We start from the raw sequence: 20,610 nt of genomic DNA, 5'->3' as shown, positions 1-20,610 counted from the left end.
GTTAAATATAATTGGGTCATTCGGTTTGAGGCAAAGAACACCACCGGGGTCGAAACGACCACCAAAGTCTTCTCCCAAATACATTTCATCATATCTACATTTCCTCTTTCTCACTCAATCCTCACCAAGCTCTCTTCCGCTTGTAATCTCATGGTATCACCCAAAGCCTTTTGCAGCCGCACCACCAACAACAGGTGGCGGTGACACGAAGAACCATAGGTGGAGTGACAGTCACGTGAAGAACCACTACGACAATGCTGGTGATGATTTGTGCTAATCGACGTGGAGGAAGGGAGTCGATGCCATGCGCGTCCTCGACGAGGCTTCAGATGGTGGCCAGAGCTACAAAACCCAAACACGGACACGAGGATACAACTAAACTCTAAAAGTATAGGACACAAATACGACGATATATATATATAAATTTTAAAAATAACAATAATAATAAAAAAATTAAATAATTATATTGAAAATAATTGTTATTTTTATTAGATTAATGATACATTAAATGTACAAAAAATTTAAATAAACGTTAAATTCTAATTGGTGAATAGCATTTACGTGGGATTAGAGCAAAATCATAATATTAAATAATATAATAAATTATTATATTAAAAAATTTAGAAACTTTCAACTTCTCTTTGTCTTCTTCTCACCTAAAGGACCTAGAAAAATTAATTTATTAAAAGAAATCATCTCACCTAAAGGAAAAATTCATTTATTAAAAGAAATCAGAAGCTTCAATTTCTCTTTATCTTCTTCGTGACTCAAATGACTCAGACAAAACAACCAGTAGCAGCATGTGCTGCCTCTTCACCATCTTTGTCCCGTTAGGTCGTTAGGTCGTCGTCGGCAACAACGGTCGTTATTGGAGGCTTCACCGGTGCCTTCACAGGTTTTTATTTCTTTCAATACTTAGATCGAAACCACCACAACTCCATCCATGGTGTCAACTTCGACATCTTCATGGGTCAGGTCGTGTCTTCTCCGACGTGTCCCCCAGCAGGGCCGTGTCTGGCCTAATAAAACACGTCTGACGTGGTGTCACACGCGTGTCGTGCACGCGTCTGTATCCAGTACGGGAGTCCAACACAGAGGTGCCATTTTTATGGCGTGTTAGAGCTTCCTAGGACCAGAGTTAGGGTTTAAAGAAGCCAAAGGAGAAGATGTTGTGCTCCTTATAGATATGTGTTTAAAGAAGAAGCTTCCACATCTTGATTTAGAGAAGAAGATTTCAGATATGGGTTTAGAGAGAAAATTTCCAGATTTGAGTTTAAAAAAAGGTTTGTGAGGCATTAGAAGAAGACACCCAAAAAAAACACACAAATCTTAGAAGCATAAAAAAGAAGGAACATGAGGTTTTAAACTAAGCTCTTTCGACTCTAATTCTTTGGGCAAATTAAATCTTGGGCATGATGGTGACCCTCATGAAAGTGGGTTTTGGGTTTGGTTGGCATGGTGTGGGGTTGGGGTGGGATGGGACCTTGCTTTGAAATTTTGGAGTTTTAGAATATTGGTGGACCTACAATATGTTGTGCACCATGTGAAAGAGCTTGTGTGGTCAGGTTGGGTATTCATGTATTTTTTTTTCAAATCTGTTTTTGACCTTTTAAATCCATTTTGCCCATTTTAATTTATCCATATTTACCTAAATCTGTGCAAAATCAACCCGATACTTATTTTTTCATACGGTTTGGTCGGATTTGGTTGAGCCCAAACTTTTTGTGCACCTGTACAATTGAACACCTAGCTTTATGTGTAAGATTATTACTACTCTTTTAGAAGATTGATATTTATTTGATTCTCTTTATACTATTATGTTTTTTTTTATTTATATGACATTAAATACAAAAAATAAATACATTTGTTTGATATTTAATACTTAATCATATTTTCTTTAATATGATATGTAGTTTTGTAAAAAAAAATATTTGATAAATATTTGTATAAAAAAGAAAGGATACAACTGGATAATCTCGTTTTCTAACAAGAATGAGGATAAAGATGAAATAAATATTTCATACCCATTGAATTTGAAAATGAAAAGTGTTAAATATGCTTTTAGTCTCTAAATTTGGACATAAAATTTGAATTTGTCCATGTCTCAAACTTTGATATATTTTAGTCATCAAACTTTAAAAATGATTGAATATATTCCTCATAACCTAATTATATTAAATATTTTTTACTTACCAAATGCGTTTCAGAATGACATTTGAGTTGTTTATAACGTTTTTACACATTTCAACCCAAATATTAGTCTGCAACACCATTTAACAAGCCCAACAAAATTAACACCATTAGGTTAAAAATATTTTATTCATTAATTCTTTAAGTTTGGGATATTGACGAATTCAAATTTTGCGTCAAGTTTAGAAAATAAAAACATATAATGAATTTTTATTTCGAACATGAAATAATCAAATATGCATTCATGTCACTTTATAGCCATCTCTATTTCTCACACATACAAGAATCTTTATTTCAATATACTACAAAGAGTGAATTATTAGTTTAGTAATTTTTAATATTTCTTTTCATGATTTTAATTTTTATATTTTAAAAAATTTACAAATTTGAGAATCAAGATAAACCTTTAAGACACTACAAGAAAGTCATGTATTAGCAAGGGAATAATCCCTAGCTAATCCCTCGTAAAACAATTTAGCGAAGGATTAGTGAGAAAATAGCTAAGACACCACGTCGTAGCTAAATAGCAACGGAACCAACTCGTCGCTCATCGTTGCCTTTTTTTTTTTGCAAAACTCTCTCTAAAGCCTCATTAAGAAAACATGTTAGTCCCTAGCTAATCCTTAGCAAACTGGTTATAGCAAATCCCTAGTTGATCCCTAGCAAACTGGTTGTAGAAATCCCTAGTTGATCCTTAGTAAACTAGTTGTAACAAATCCCTAGTTGATCCCTAACAAACTAGTTGTAGAAAATCCATAGCCAATCCCTAGCAAACGAGTTGTAGTAAATCCCTTGTTGATCCCTAGCAAAATGGTTGTAGCAAATCCCAAGTTGATCCCTAAAAAACTAGTTGTAGCAAATCCCTAATTGATTTGTGGAAAACTGATTGTAGCAAATCTCTAGCTAGTACCTAGCAAATTAATTGTAACAAATTCCTAACTGATCCCTAGCAAATCCCTAACTAATCCCTCGCCAAGTATAATAACTTATCTTTAGCTAATCCCCAACAAAATTGTAGCAAATTAGGCCAAAATATTCCATGCTCTTATTTGTACCTTATAAAATGCATTTAATATAAATATAACATTAAGTAAAAATATAATAAATCTTGCCAAACAATTTAAATGAAATATGTCAAATTTTACCTTATTCAAAATCTTTAAAGTCAATAACAAAATGAAAGTGATCTATTATCATCACAATTGTCAGCACACATGATTAAAAACAAAATAAAACAACATAATCATCTTCATATATTGTTTTCCTTGTGTTTCTTGACCAACGATGGTGATAATATCTTTAATGCAAGAAATATTTTTGTCTTGAAAAACTCCATTGTGTTTGCATTTGTATATGCATTTGTTGTTGTAAAAGTGTTTGCATTTCTACTTGTACTTGCATTTGTGCCTGCTTTTGTGCTTGGAATTGCGCTTGAAATTGTGCATGCATATCTTCTTGTGCTTTCAGCTGAGCTTGCACCTGTTGTGCATGTGCCTCTATTTGTGCTTGTAACTCTATCTGTAGCTACTTTTGAGATTTTATTTGTAAATGTAATTGTGTCTACATCTGTTGCTGCATTCGAGACATTTGTGTAGTTATTTATGTGATTTCTTCTATTGGAGGTGCATGACTTGAATTTGTGGAATGACCTACCACTAATGAAGATGAACCATTCACACTAATAATGGTAAGATCAAAGTTATGGTTAATACTGTGAATTCTACCTTCTTTATTTTCACCTCTATCTTCACTTATGTTTCGGAATCAACTTTTGGATGCTTTGATACATCTTCTCCATACTTTTTCTACCATAGCACTTTCATATGATTCCTATATAATAAATCAATTATTTTGTAAGACAAGATTAAATAAGTAAATAAATCTTATCTTACATGTATGCTTACAATGAAATTTTTTGCTTTATTACAAACATATTGACCATATTTTCTTTTATGAACTTTGTTGTATAGTTCACCACAAGAAACAAACCTATTGTGCTCTGCCTTCTATAAAATAACATGTAATTCTCGAGAATGAATACTATCAAAATCCAAATGTATAACAAAATTTATAATAAGTATGTTTATGCATATGATTGATGCACTAATGATATTCACCAAATGTACATATAAGTATTATTATAAAGTTATATATATTAGTAGAAAATAAGAAAATGAATACCATCTTTTTCAAGTGTTGTCTAAAGCTTATTGACCCTCTAGTGTTCACCATAGCTTTTGGCTTGATAGCCTAATTGTTTTTACCAGCAATAGATTTCTTTTTCCACTCTTTTGTCTTCCATATGTCAATTAAAGCGTCTCACATCAATCCTTATTCCTCTTAGCCCAAAACCTTTAAGTCTTCTATATTATCTGAGTTTGCCCTTTCCCTTGCCTTTTTCCTTGCCATAACTCAAGAGTCAAAATAGTGATCCATGCATGTTAAGTTCCAAACTTGGTTTGCCATGCTACGATCATAATAAATTCGCAATAATATAAATTAACTAATAATCTTTTTATTTCAAATAAATTAGTGTATAAAAAAATAAAGATAATAAATATTTAAAAAAAATGGTTAAATATGTTTTTGGTCCTTGAATTTTCAGTGAAAATTATAGTTAGTCCCTCTTCAAAACTTTGGTATAATTTAGTTCTCAAACTTTAGAAATGCGTGGATTTAATTCTTTTAACCAAATTTTGTTAAGTTTATTTGACGTTTCAAACGTGTTTCATTGAAGCGAAAATGTATCAAATGATGTAAACAATTCAAATATTATCATGAAATGCACTTGAAAGGTAATATAAACTTAACAAAATTTAGTTAAAAGGATTAAATCCACACATTTATAAAGATGAATGACTAAATTGGTCAAAAATTTCAAAGAGAGACTAATTCCAAATTTAGAGCGACCAAAAGCATATTTAACTCTTAAAAAAATAATTAACCATTTCATTTTAAATATAATTAATAAAAAATATTTTAATAATTTTTTATTAACATTCAAAAGGAAAAGAAAAAAAAAAGATTTTATTAGTTAATATTAATTTTTATTTTAAAAATATATGTAATAAATATAATTTATAAATAAAAGATTAACTTACATGTAATAATAAAGTATATCTTGATAATTTGTTAGTACATTGCTTTTGAATTTTATGTAAAAATTCATTCTTTTTTGAATAGTTTGAATATTATTTCGTATTAGCGACCAAATATAATAACTTTATCAAACAATATTATTTTATTTTAGTTACGGATTAGCGACTAAATCATTTGGTAGCTAAAGTTTTAATTTTGTGAGGAAATAGCAACCAAATATAATACATTTATCAAACAATATCTAATTAGCGACAAATTAGCTATGATAGTAGTTTGTCTCTAATCCCTTGTTAAATAACGATAAATTAGTGAGAAAAGTTTATCCCTCACTAAATAGCGACAGATAAGTGAGAAATATTTCTCATCACTAATCCCTCATTTAATAGCAACAAATTAGTGAGAAAAATTTATTCTTCACTAAATAGCAATAAATTAGTGATAGATATTTTTTCTTGCTAATCTCTTGCTAAACAAGAACAAATTAGTGCAAATATTTTTTCTCGCTAATTTTCCTCACAAATTAACAAATTTGTTGTAGTTAGAATCCATAAAAATATACATTATAATATATAAAAAATCATTTGAAATAATTTTTGGAATTGCAATGTGTTATTTTACATTTAATAAAGGTGGAATTAGAAAAATTATGTATTGTAAACCCATAAACTCAAACTCATTGTTTGGGTCTAATATACACAATAGAAACAAATGGATCAAGTCCATTTACTTCACAAATTTCGTTCACCCTTCATAATAACACTAAGAAATTTTTTACCAAGTCTCTAATCATTACTAAGGGTGGCAAAATGGGTTAGTCGACACATTTTGGCCTAAGAGGCGGGTTGGCCTGTTAAACTCTGGTCAAATTAGGCTAGGCTGACTGAGGAAAACAAGTTGAAAAGTGTAATTTTATCGTCACTTAGCATGCTAGTGGGATAACCCACTAGTTCTCATTTATTTTTTCTTTAGTGTGTTTTTATAGTGAAATGGGTTGTTACATGCTAAAAGACTACATAAATTTTTGTTCTTCAAAATCCACAAGGAAGGGACTCAAGATTGAAGTCTTTATCAATGAGAGAAGCAAAGGTCTCCATTGTTGTTTCCTTGACACAAAACCTATCTCAATTCCTTCTCCATTGTTGGTATCCTAAAGACCAAAAACTACAGTTTTTTCAATGAACATTGTATTTGCCTTCTTTGGTCCCCCTAGACCAAAGTTACTATTGTAAGTCTCAAAAATTCGGTGACCCTACAACTTTAGTCTTCTTCACATCAACTTCACCTCCGACACAATCAAGCAACCATGATGACCAATTTTCAGCTCCACTCAAAACACTATCCTTCTTCACACTTTCCAAAGCTTTACCTAGTGCTTCCACAGTCGCAAATCAAGCGAAATCATTGAAAAACCAAAAATCAAAATATGAACTTGTTGTTGCCGCCATGTGAGAAAATGGTGTGGTGGGTGGTATTTGTCACTCACTCGTTCGTGCTAGTTGTGGTTAGAGTTGTCAATATCACCCATGATCCATGGGCCAACCCTAACCCACCCATGAATAAGCCCCACTTTTAGGGGGGCCACAAATCAACGGTCAAAAAAGAGTCCCAACCCCTTACAAAGTGAGTTAAGGTTAGGACAAAGGTGGGCTTGGCCCCACTACTAGACATTAATTAACTCATAAAAACAACAACTTCAACTAAGGTCAAAGGTAAAGAAAATCTAAAATTTGAAACATGCCATCTTAGGACAAAATTTGAGACAACCCATCTTAGGCTCAAGATCAACACGAGCTAGCCCAGAAACAAGAAAACAAGATTGTGCTAATGTAAGTACATGAAATCAAAGCATATAAAAAGACCAAATTTACACACTAGCAGTTCAAACAATACTAGCCCAAGAAGAGAAAGATGAAAGCTTAAAAAGAAGACCAAATTTACACGATGGTTTTCTGCACAACATTGACCATATGGAAAGAGATATAAAGCATATCAATTTAGAAATCTACAACTCAACATATCATACCAATCAAACATAAAACATGTATAAAACAATTTTACTAGGTTCCCTTACCTCAAGACAATTTGCTCCAAATTAAAATCCAACTTCAAGAGATTAGGCTTATTTTTATGGTGAAAGAAAATTTGGAAGAGAATAACCTTTTCCTCTGTGGTGCGTTGTTGTGTGAAGATAGAGAGAGGAAAATCAAAGAAAAGGAAGAGGTGAAAGAAAGAGAAATGTGAAATAGAGAGTGTGGGATTTACATTTATAAATATTATGAGTTTTATTATATTAGGTCACTTATTGTGACATAGATTTCATGAATTTCATCATATCATGATTCTTTCAAATAAAAAAACTAAGACAAAATTTTGTCTCTTAAATTATCATTTATATTTTTGTGTCCTTTTTTCTTATTAGCAATGTTAGTTGTTAGTATTTGTTATTAGGGAGAGTTGAACCCACAACCTCAACCAGACTCCCTTCCAAATCCACCACTAAGCATGTTAGTTTTAAAAAGGTGATTTAAGCCAAGAACGAGGGTTGAATTGGCTATTTAAAACTTTTTCGAAAGCATAAAACACATTTCAATTGAATCAAATAGACTGGAGAATTAGAATGTAACAGTTTCATACCATTACACTTTCAATTAGTCAAAAAATAAAACAACAAACTAATTTGTTCTTGAGCTATGAAACAGTCGATTAAAATTTCAAATTAGTCGGCTAAAATATTGGGAATTTATGCAGAATTCGTAGATTTAACTTAAACAAAAAAATTTTACATACAAGACTTGTTTCATTCAATATTTCTAACAAGTATACAACCTCAGATTACTCAAGAACACATAAAAGCACAACAAAGAATGAATTGCTTGGTTTTCTTGAGTTTTTAAAGTGATTCAAAGTGAGTGAGATGAAGGAAAGAGAATTGCACAATTGTTTTTATATTGGTTCACTCAATCATAGAGCTACATCCAATTTACCAGAACAACCTAAGCCTGGTTTCCACCATATTCAAAATTTTTACAAATCACACACCAATATTACACTTTTGAACAAAGAAAATCACAAGATTTTTGACTCACACAAAAATCTAGACAACAATCTTGCAAGAATTACACTTACAGACCTGAAATCACATTAGGCAAAACAACCAAAGGCACAAGAACATCCAAACCTGATGGTGGCTCTCCCTAGCCAACCATACATGTGTTCTTTAAGCTACTCACAAGCCAAAATGCCTCCAAGATCAACCAAGACCTTCAAACTTCACGTTGCAGTTGTGTTACAGAGAGAGAGTTTTCTAGTGATGAATGACAAAGTTTTGCACTTTAAAACCCAGAATTACACCTCTGCTCTCGAAAACATAACATATATAGTCTGGTTTAAGTGAAATCAGTCGATTGAATTTTCTGTACAGTCAGCTAATTTTAGTCGATTGAAAAATAATTCAACTGACTGAAAACATCCATACCAGAAACTATATACTACAAGCCTTTTAACTTGTTAAAACCCATTTTAACAGATTAAAAGAGACACACTAAGACTAACAAGACATCTAACTTATGTCATATAGCCTACCAACATGATATAACATATAATGATTGCATTTAACACATTATTTCTAGATTTAATACACTAAAAACATAATCTTCAAGTGGATCTTCATCAATCTTCATCAAACACATATGATCTTCATGCACATGGCTTTATCAATTCTTTGCTTCAAGCTTGCTTATGCCAACAAAGCCAACCTTATATCTGTTTGAAAAGACTACCCTAACTCTCCTAGCGTAAGATTCATGTAAAGGACGATACCTACTCATGAAATTTGAAAGAGGTTATTGTTTGGACATGGAAAGGACCAGACCTCACAGATAAGGAACTTACCTATCTCATACTCGAGAGGGATTGGTGTCCCAATGTGAAAGCTATAGTTATAGCTCCTGAGAGGTAGGGGTGAGTTATGACAGGTGCAAAGTCTCTTTGTTTGCTCAATACACCGGTCTTCCAGAAGTAGAATCAAATGTTTATGTTATACGTGAGCATAGAACAATACAAGTGAGAGAGATGAACATCAATGATATTGTTGAGGGTCTAAATAGTGAGTAATTATAGCTTTAGTATATAAATTTTGTATTGGATACCTCCTCTTGGTTTATGGAGTTTTATACATCTATGAAAATTTTTAATTATAAAATTCTCTGGTAAATACATATTATATACTTATTATTTTGATTATGCTGAATTCTTGATTTATAATACTTTAATTAGTAAACAATCCTATTCCAACGAAGAGTTACAATAAACTTAATATAATGTTACAACATAAGATTAAAATATTAAACAACACAACAACATAATGATTATAACATACACAACATTAATAATATCATGCTTAATAATATCATTATAATATTAAAAATAACAAAATATTATATCATATTTAAGAAAATTAAAGTAAAGTACCTTTAAAAAGATATCAATAACAAAACATTTTAGCATGTGTGTAAAAATGTGATAATTTTGAGAAATATTGGCTTGATATATATTAGGACCAAAACCTTTAAAAAGATATCACTAACAAAAATGCTAAATTTAAAAAAAATTAAGACCAAATTGAAAACAAATAACGAATATTAGGACCAAATTGAATATAAAAAACTGATTCTGACATGTGGCATGATATTGGCTTGACATGTGGATTTTTTTTTTAAATTAAAAAAATTGAAAAAATAAAATATAAATAAAAGATTACAAAATGACACGTGACATGATATGAACTTGACATGTATATATCTTTTTAAATAAAAAATTTAAAAAAATTACAAAATGACACGTGGCGGTTACTGTTCACATCCGTTAATTATTTTAACAATGTTAACAAAAAGGACCAAATTAAATAAAATTGACAAATATTAGGACCAAATTAAAAAAGGAAACAAAGTAGAACCACATTGAAAAAAACGAACGAAAACTAGGAGCAAACCATTATTTAAGCTTTTTTTAAACATTTCATCATTGTTCACTCCAACAAGCAATGTAACGCTGTATTTGTATCAAGAGAAATATTGTTCATGGAGACAAAATTGGAGGTGTCATTTCTCTTTGGATTGCATAATTTGAGAAGAAAGGAAGGCGCTAATCTGTATAGAAGGAGTTGAATTCGATCTTCCATGACTGAAGAGATTCACGAAAAAAGCGAGGCATGTAAAGGTTTAATATTCAAATTAACCTTACTTTTTTTTTTCACAGCTTCCAATAGTTTAATTTTGGTTTAATTGTTCGTATGGTACCCACTTTAGTAGAGGTGTGTCTATTAGGTCCCTTATAGACAGAGTTGACTAACACCATTAACAATGTGTCACATGTCAGTATATGATTTTTTTAATTTTTTTTAATTTTTTTTAATTTTTTGAAAAAAAAATAAAAATGTCACGTGTCACGTCCCTTGTGTGGCACGTGACATTGTCAGTGTACCTACTTATGTGTATCTGATTCAATTTTGTCCCAATGTTTTTTAAAAATTAAAATATTTTTGTAATCCATATTTTATAAGATTAAAACTAATTAAGTATAAATACTTTTACAAAATTAAGTATTAATATTTATATTGTTTCTCTCAATTTCAGACCAAATTTATTATTTGTATAAATATTATACTAATATTTTTTTATTAAAAACAACTTTTTAACCTATTACTTTATTAATTACTTTTTTATTAAGTACTCATGTTTGTTAATTATTATTTTTTTCCAAAATAGAAAAATATTATCTCTTACTAATTTTAAACCAATTTTTTTTTGTATGAATGTTATACTAATTTGTTTTTATTAAAAATGACTTAATAAAATGACTTTTACCACTAAATTTTAATATAAATATCAAATACTTAATTTTTGTAAAAATTTTATACTTACTTTTAATTTTATAAAAAATGGATTTTAATTATTAAAAAACATTGTATCAAAATTGAATCAGAGACATATAAGTAGGGACTAAATTGAATCATTGAGACATATATCAAGACTAAATCGAAATCAACACAATGACATATGATAATGACACTGACACTGACACGTGGCATTACAATGCCACATGACATTAATGTCACGTAGCATTGACAATGTCACGTGGCACACACATGGACCTAACACGTGACATTTTTATTTTTATTTTTCAAAAAAAAAACTTTAAAAAAAATAAATAAATAAATAAACCACATACTAACACGTGGCATATCGTTAACGGTCAGATTGACCTGAATCACTTTTTCAAAAGTTAGAATGCAACAGACTGACTTGGAGCACTTTTTCAAAAGTTGGGATGCAATTGACACTTTTTTAACATCGGGTACCAGATTGACACACTCCTACCAAAGTGGGTACTATACGAGTAATTAAACCATTAATTTATGCCTTTCTATCACTCACTCCAAGATAAAAAAAAAAAACATATTAACCATTCTAGTATTATTATTTAGTATCATTAATAATAAAATTATAATTTAATAATAAAAAGTTAATAATATTAATAAAATAATAATAATAATATAAATAAATTTTTACTATAATAATAAAAACTAATAATAATAATATTTATATTTAAATTTATATCATATTTATTTTCAAAAATAAAATGGTAATCACCTCATTTTAATATATAATACAACAAATTATCATCTCAAATTCATTCAAACATCTTTCCTTTAATTAAAAAAATCTAACAAAAACCTCTTTTCCCTCTCCATTCCACTCAAATCCACTCCCAAAATTTATAAAAATAAAATAAAATTGAACTATAATAACATTATGGATGGTATAAATATAATAAATTTAAATTTAAATATGAATATTATTATTTTAACGTCCAATAAATTTTTATATATATATTTAATATTTAATATTTTTTTCTTTTATAATTATAAAAGTTAATTTTTTAAAGACTAAAATACCCGTAGCTCTAAAAGTGTGTTATCAAATTATACATTTAGTATAAAAAAAACATTTTTATTTAGATATATGTATTTTTTAGGGTTAAATATATTTTTGGTCCCTCAAGTTTTAGCGAAATTTGGAATTAGTCCCTCATCAAAATTTTTGACCAATTTAGTCCTTCATCTTTCAAACTGCGTGAATTTAATCATTTTAACCAAATTTTGTTAAGTTTATCTGACATCTCAAGCCCATTTCATGATAGTATTTAAAATATTTACACTGTTTGACACATTTTTACTTCAATCTTAACTTAAATACTATCATGAAATGTGCTTGAAAGTCACATAAACTTAACAAAATTTGGTTAAAAGGACTAAATTCACGCATTTTTAAAGATAAAGGACTAAATTGGTATAAAGTTTTGATGAGGGACTAATTCCAAAATTCAGTGAAACTTGAGGGACCAAAAACATATTTAACCCTATTTTTTATGATATAACAAACATGTTCATGTATAAAAAAATTTAAAATAAAATGCCACGGTGTAATATCTATAAATTCGGTGGGACCCTAATAGATTTGAGGATTGGCCATTCCAGTGGCAAGTCACAGACAAATACAATATCTACATAGCGTAAATCTAACGCACTGGCACGTGTTTCTTCATTTGTTTCGTTCGAACCCACTCCGCTACTATATATACTGAGCAAAGGTGTTGTTTTCTTTGCTATAGAAACACCAAATTCTCACTGTTAGGTTAAATTCTCAAGTGAGAGTAAGAACAAGTGTGAAGCTTGAAAATGTCTTCATCAGGAGGCAGAGGAAGCCAGGAAGAGGAGAAGAAGACCTCTGATCAAGGAGCACATATCAATCTCAAAGTCAAGGGCCAGGTTTCAATCCTCTGTTCATCTTCACTTTCTGAGATTTCATTCTTTTTGTCAACAAATGAAATAAAATTAGTGTCTTTTGGTTTTGTAATTTTGTTTCTCTTATGCATGAACATGTTTTTAATTCCTTACTGTAGTTTCAATCATCTTGCTTCATGATATCTTATTGCATGATTGGTGTAGAATTTTACTTCCTGAAAATGTTATTGGATTTGTGTTGAGTTTATATGGAGAAATATCTACTGAGAAATGATAATGGTTAAATGTATATTTGGAGGCATTAATGGCCTCTAATTTACCCAAGAAAGTATGTTTGATATTTAAGAGATTTTCAGATTTTCATTTTAAGCAGTTTTCATTGAAACTGAGTTTTGAGAGATTTTTATCCTAAGTAGTTTTCATTGAATATTTCTCATTAACAAGTTGTCTTGAATTTGAATTGTAGAAATTCAACTGTAACTGCTTTAAATATTCCGAGTACTAGTTTTGTGTTATGTGCGTAAAAAATTATTTTTAGTATCATTTAAAAATGTAAGTTCTAAATTTGTCTTTGTCTCTACTGTAATGGCATGCTTCATGTTTGCCAAGTTTTTTTGAGGGCTTTACACTCTCATTACCTTTGTTTGAAATATTTTTGTGTTCTATTTTTCAGGGTTTTTAATCTGTAATTGAAATGACTGCATTATCATCCATAATTGAGAAACCTTTACAACAAAACGATAAAAAAATTATGTTAATTTCAAATAAATTTACCTTTTATTTGTGCCGAAAAAAAGAAGAAGAAAACTTATGAATTGAGAAGAATTATTATACTTTAGTATTGATCTAATGACCCTGCTCTGTTTTGAAAAACAGAGAAAAGTTCCTCTTACTTTGCCTTTAGGACACAGTGAAATATATAAATAAAATATGAGAAATATGTGGAATGTTGGATATGGAATTATTTAATATAATTTGTTTGTCTGTCATACAAATTTTGTATGATGCATATGTTAGTTCAGTTCTTTTGCCATCTGTACATGTTCATTGTTCTGATCTAGTTTCTTTACCTATCTTTTTTGGAAACTATGACATGTTTATGTTTGTTTCATTATCTTTATCCAACAAACATTATTTCCTAATACAATTTTCTTTTGGGTGAATTTTTTTACAAATTTTTCATGCTTTTGATGTTGACTCTTTGTAGGATGGTAATGAGGTTTTCTTTAGGATTAAAAGGAGTACTCAGCTGAAGAAACTCATGAATGCATACTGTGATAGACAATCTGTAGATTTTAGCTCAATTGCTTTCTTGTTTGATGGAAGAAGACTTAGAGCTGAACAAACCCCTGATGAGGTAGAAAAAGTTTGGTAATGATTTGTAACTTCAAAGTTTTCTTTATTAACTGCTGCAAAGTATAATGCTACTGTTACATTGTGCAGCTAGAGATGGAAGATGGGGATGAGATAGATGCAATGTTACACCAAACTGGTGGTGGATATAAATTTCTTTGAGTGTATGTTGATCTACTTCTGAATGCTTGAGAAAACATTGGTATTTGGTGCTTGTTTCAAGGTTTATATTTTGATATGATATTTATGATCATGAGGTTAATGTAAAAAAGTGGTCAATTTTCAATATGGATTTTCCATATATACTGATGTGTTGTTGTTTAAAAAATTGTTATAATTGTGTGGATACAGTATTATGGTCTTTCCCTATTCATTAAGTTGATGACATTGTATTGTTTGTTATGAATCACCTAATTTTGATATTTTGGTAAATATTGTCTTGTTCATCATGATTTCTTAGTTTGGAATACATGTTTTTTCTTATATTGTTTATATTGTTTTCCTAGTGTGGTGTCATGAAACTTTGTGACTTTTATACTAATGGACTTATTTTAATTGAAGTATACGCATTTATGAAAAACGAAAAATCTGAAAATAAAATTTTTACATTCTTTCCATGTAAAATGTTTATTATTTATTTGCATAACTATTTGCAACTTAATTGACTTTCTTATGGTTAAATTCTTATTTAAATAAATTACTGTCTATTTAATTTTTTAAATTTAAAGATTTTTTTAAATGGTATATTCTTTATTATATTATGTTAATATAATAAAAATAAATAATATTTGAAAAACAAGTGGAAATGCATGATTATACATAGGCATTTTCTCACAAGCACATTCTCACTTTTTTAACTATAATAAGAAAATATGCAATTAAAACTTTGTTATTATAATAATTATTAAATAAAAATACTATTAAACTTATACTAAAATACACACACACATACACACACACACACACACACATATATATATATATATATATATATATATATATATATATATATATATATATATATATATATATATATATCCAATAGTTATATTGTTAAGTATAAGGTTAGAAAAGAACAAAATAAATTTGCACATATTATAATTATAGTTTCAATTTTTTATTTTGACAAATATAGTAAAACATTATCAATGAATGCGATGATCTCATTATTTGAGTTCAATTATGTCGATAATAAACTACATGTAAAAGTTTCCACATCAAGTATGAATTTAAGGGTTAGTTAGATGCTTCAACTATTGACAAAGTCAAATATGAATAAAATGCATCATGGATAAAAAAGTCTATAAATATATATTGATATCCATATATTAACATATTATTTTGTTTAGAAATTCATCCTTGAATATATAATCATTTAATGCACAAAGGGTAATAATTTTGTGTAAAAAAATATAAATCAAAGGTAAATGGAAAAATAATTTTACCGATATTTATAATAATGTATTATACATTTTGTGCATATAAATTATATAAGTTGTCATCCTTGTTATTATATTAATAGACAAGTTATTATTACTATTATTATTATTATTATTATATATATATATATATATATATATATAACAATATATAAAGAGATTTTCTCTTTTGTGTCCACATTTCAAAATACTAATTTTATCCTTTAAAATATAATTATTTATTATATTTTTGAAAATTGATAGTTACTTTTATAAGTTTTTTTCTTAAATTGTCTATCTTTGTTTCTTTTCTTTTTCTCTGTTTATCAACCGTTATTCTCTTATATTTTCTGATATATTAATTTAAAAACATTATATTATCATCGTCTACGAATATAATATCACGCATATTTAAAAAAATGCGTAAACACATGCACAACACGCTAGTATATATATATATATATATATATATATATATATATATATATATATATATATATATATATATTGCCAATCTATCCTTTTTTAAGTTGCATTATCTATTTGTTATAACAAACTATTTATTGGGTGTCTTATTACGTGTTAGAGTTGAGACTATCATAAAATTCTTAAAATATAAGATATCTGATTAACTAATTGTCCAAATGAAAAATATAAAATTAATTAAGTCTTATTTTCCATTGTTTGGTGTTTTGTAAAATTCTTAAATTTAATTTTTAAAAAATTATATATTTTATAACTATCTAAGTTATCGTTGTACAAAAATTTCTCGCAATTAGAGTATTTTACAAAGTTAAAAAGTAATTTTTTTAACTTGTTTCGTTATTTCTACAAATTAAAGTAATTAGATTTACTCTTTCATGTTTATAACAAGTTAAAAAAAATATTTATAAATAACTAAATTTGTATCGTTGTTAAAAAACTAAATAATATATTTCACTCTTGAAATTATTTTGTGACCTAAGTGTGTTATTAACTTAAACCTCTATGTTACGTCAAATTGTTTTTTTTTTTTAATATTTTTATTGTGACTTAGGGTAAGTTTTAAAAGAAATATCATTATCTTAATAATAGTTTCTAATTTATTATTGAGATACATGAACATATAATAATTAAGATGATTTTTAGTTAAGAATCATGTAATGATAGTAATTTTATTATTTTATAAATTTTTGGGTTGAGAATATTGTTGGAATTATTATGCATTAATTTGTATTACCAAAGGTTCTGAATTATTATATTTAATACATTGGATTATTCCAATGAGAACTTACTTTTAGTTATATTCATTTTAATATTTAAAAAGTATTGTGTATATTATTATTTTTAAAATAATAGAACTTTATATTATTAATTAAAACGGCTATTTAGTGAAAAGGTTTAAGGCCAATAATATATATTTGATTATTTTAATTTGTCACTATTAAATATAAATATCAGTTTTAAGGCTAATAATAGTTTTTGTGACTTTTGAAAATAGTATTATTACTAAATTAATAGTGTAACTAACAAATTACTAACAATAGTTAATATTTATTTAAATTTTTCTTTGAAATGTATATTCAATAATAACTTTTTAATAGATAAATGTTATTATTTTCCTAAACATCTTTCAAAAATAACTTTTTAAATGACAAATGTAATTACCCACTCATTATTGACTAGTAGTTGCTCTCTAATGGGGCAAGTGGGGCAAGTGGATAATCTAAACTTAATTATTACACCTCTTCTCAAGTCATATAGTTTATAATGAACTTTTTAGTAGGGAACTACAAAAGTAAAGTGCTTAGTAACATAGCACTAATGGAGGCAAGTTAACTTGTTCTTGAAAACTTTGACATTATAAAGAAGTTCTTCATAATGATTTCTACCTTGAAGCATAATAACCATAACTATACGCTATGCTATTATCCCCAAAGGAAGCTAATGAAGATGAAGAGAAAATGAGAAAAGAGGTAAAAAGAAAGAACTATTTTATGGTCAATTCAAACAAGAAAAAAAGAAGTCTCTTTTAATAATTGAAAGAAGTAACAAAGATAAACAATGGAAGTAAAAAATACCTAGCAAATTATGTTTGTATTTTTATTTAGATTTTCATCTAGGCTTGAATACAAATAATGAAAGTTTCAAATAATATTTTGAAGACCAACTCAAAGAGTCTCCACCTTTGAAAAAGGAAAGAGCATCAAGTGAAATTTCTTGACAATTCTTGTGAACCTACTATGGTTCCCATTAATTATTTTCTAGTTTTAGAGTCACAAGTGCATTGAGTCGATTGTTATATAACTGAGAAAGAGTTGTTGTATTCTTAGAGATTAACAAATATTTAGTGATTTAACCACTTTCTTAACTAAATTTTTTAGAGATTATGCTAATAACATTTGTACTTAAATTTAATTCCAGATATGCAGAGATTGATTTAACAAAACAAACTACGAAAATTACAAATACAATGATGTCAAATGTTGGAACTGGACTACACTTGAGTACTCGAAAACTTTTTGCTTGTACATAAAATGCATGTTTCTACCTTCCAAGTTAATTCCATAATCTTTGGTCCCCTAAGAATCTAAAAATAGTAAATTCATTACAAGAAAATTCTCGATTAGAAACCAATTTTAGAAATAAAAAATAGTTAGTCATTATAGTACCAATTTAGATATCAATTTACAAAATTAAAAATTATTGGTTATTAAAATAGTCACTATTATAAATAAAAAAATTATAATTAGTAACTAAATTGGTCACTAATTAATTAAAGACTAATTTAGAAACTAATTCATTTATTAGACAAAAATGATGTGAATTAGTGGTATAATTATATGAGAGTAATCAATATCCAATTACTTAAAAAAATTATCAAAAGGAGGACTAAGTAAGTTAAAAGTTAAAGAACACATGATTTTGCTAAGGTAAAATGAATAGTAATAATGAAGAAATTAACATTATCACTTAATCACATGATTAATCATTACAAGAAAACTTCTAAACAATGACCAATTTTAGTGATCAATAATTATTAGTAACTATAGTGACCAAATTAGATACTAATTTACAAAACTAAAAATTATTGGTTACTAGAATAATCACTATAATGAATAAAAAATTATAATTGGTTACTAATTTGGTCTTTAAAATTAGCTACCATGGTTATGGCTATCGGGCAAAGAAAGATTGTATCCAAATAAGTGTAGAGAGAAGGTCAATAATGGAAACTCTAAAAGATTACATACGTTGGATGCCACTTTAATAAAGTCCAACGACAACAAAAACTGTCAACAAGGTTAAATGCCACTTGCCTAGGGCTAACCACCTCCTCCTGGTAGGGGTGGCAAAATGGGTCATCCCACCCCACCCTTGGCCCGCCAAAAATGAGTCGGCTGTCCCGCCACAGAACGAGGCAGTGGGTTGGCCCACCCCATTTTTAAATTTTTAATTTTTTATTTATAAAATTTGTTTGTGTGTGTGTGTGTATATATATATATATATATATTATAAATAAATATTTAAATCATATTTAATCATATAAATATTTTCTAAGCTTTTAACTGATCGATTAACACTTTTAATTGGATAAATTTACATTTACATGTTAAGCTACTCTATTATAATTAATAATTGGAACTTAATTTGTAAGTGTTAATGATTTAAATTATAATCGTATTGCATATTTACATTTTTACATAAATATAAGATTGAAATTTTAATATTTTTAATTTTAAACTAAAAAAATATGAAAAATAAAAACGGGTTAATGAGCTAGGGGTGAGTCGACCCACTAGTTTGGCAAGATAGGCAGGCCGAGCAAAAATGGGCTGGCGGGTTGAAGATGCAACCTGGCCCGTCTCATTTTGGTGGGTTAGTCCAACCCGCTTTGCCACCCATAAATTAGTTATCAATGCAACTATTGTCATTGTACAAGTCCTATGGAGGAACGATAAATATTTATTACTTATTATTGTGGTGCACTTATGAGAGAAGAGATTTCTCACAACCAAAAGCTTCAACTTTATTCCCAACAATTCAAAATTTTCATAGGTTTATCTTAGTTTAGAAAAATATAGCATTTTCCAATAACAATTACTTTCCAAGATGATGAACATAGATTTCTATGCTTGCATAAAACATAAAACTAAACCAAACAATTGGAGAGAGAAATTCAATTTCATATATATATATATATATATATATATATATATATATATATATATATATATATATCAATGAGTTACATAAAAGCAATGAGATGCATCCAATCCCAATTGAAGAAGGATTAGCTACTTGATGTGGTCATTATTGACCATTTTGAAACTCTTAACAATTATGAAGCCCATACTCTAGATCAAAGGAACCCAAGACCCAATACAAAGCTTAGGAAGGTCCATGACAAGAGAAATAACTAAATTGGCCTATGAAAATTTGTAAAATACGGTGGTTAATCTAATGGAGGTGCAATTACATGATAGGGCCAACATGGAGGTGTTACTCACATGTATTATTTGCTTAGGATGAGAACAAAAGGCCCAATTGTTAAACTCTAAATAAAAGAGCCAAAACTTATATATGTTGTTTTTTTCCTCTTATATAAAAAGGGTATAAATTCTTTTTGTGAAGGTAGGGAATATGCAAAATGTTTTAGTTATCATTTGAAGTGAGAGAAATTCTTTGCTAGGGTTCTTCCTTGAACCATTTTGATATTATTAATAATTTGTATTTCTTGTGGTGATCTTCAAAGTATATTAAACC

General features: G+C 28.3%; 1 protein-coding gene across 1 annotated transcript; it reads left to right on the top strand.

The window, feature by feature from the left end:
- The first annotated feature begins 12,884 nt into the window (after window positions 1-12,884).
- Window positions 12,885-14,878, top strand: LOC114183849 (small ubiquitin-related modifier 2-like). The gene is made up of 3 exons (XM_028071004.2): window positions 12,885-13,117; window positions 14,301-14,450; window positions 14,537-14,878. Exons 1-3 carry the CDS (start codon window positions 13,028-13,030, stop codon window positions 14,606-14,608), a joined length of 312 nt encoding a protein of 103 aa, XP_027926805.1. The 5' UTR covers window positions 12,885-13,027; the 3' UTR covers window positions 14,609-14,878.
- Window positions 14,879-20,610: the final 5,732 nt, after the last annotated feature.

The sequence above is a fragment of the Vigna unguiculata genome, chromosome 5 (assembly GCF_037176805.1).
Source record: "Vigna unguiculata cultivar grain cowpea cultivar isolate G323 ecotype 2 chromosome 5, ASM3717680v1, whole genome shotgun sequence".
NCBI lineage: Eukaryota > Viridiplantae > Streptophyta > Magnoliopsida > Fabales > Fabaceae > Vigna > Vigna unguiculata.
This window is presented reverse-complemented; position numbering and strand designations above follow the sequence as displayed.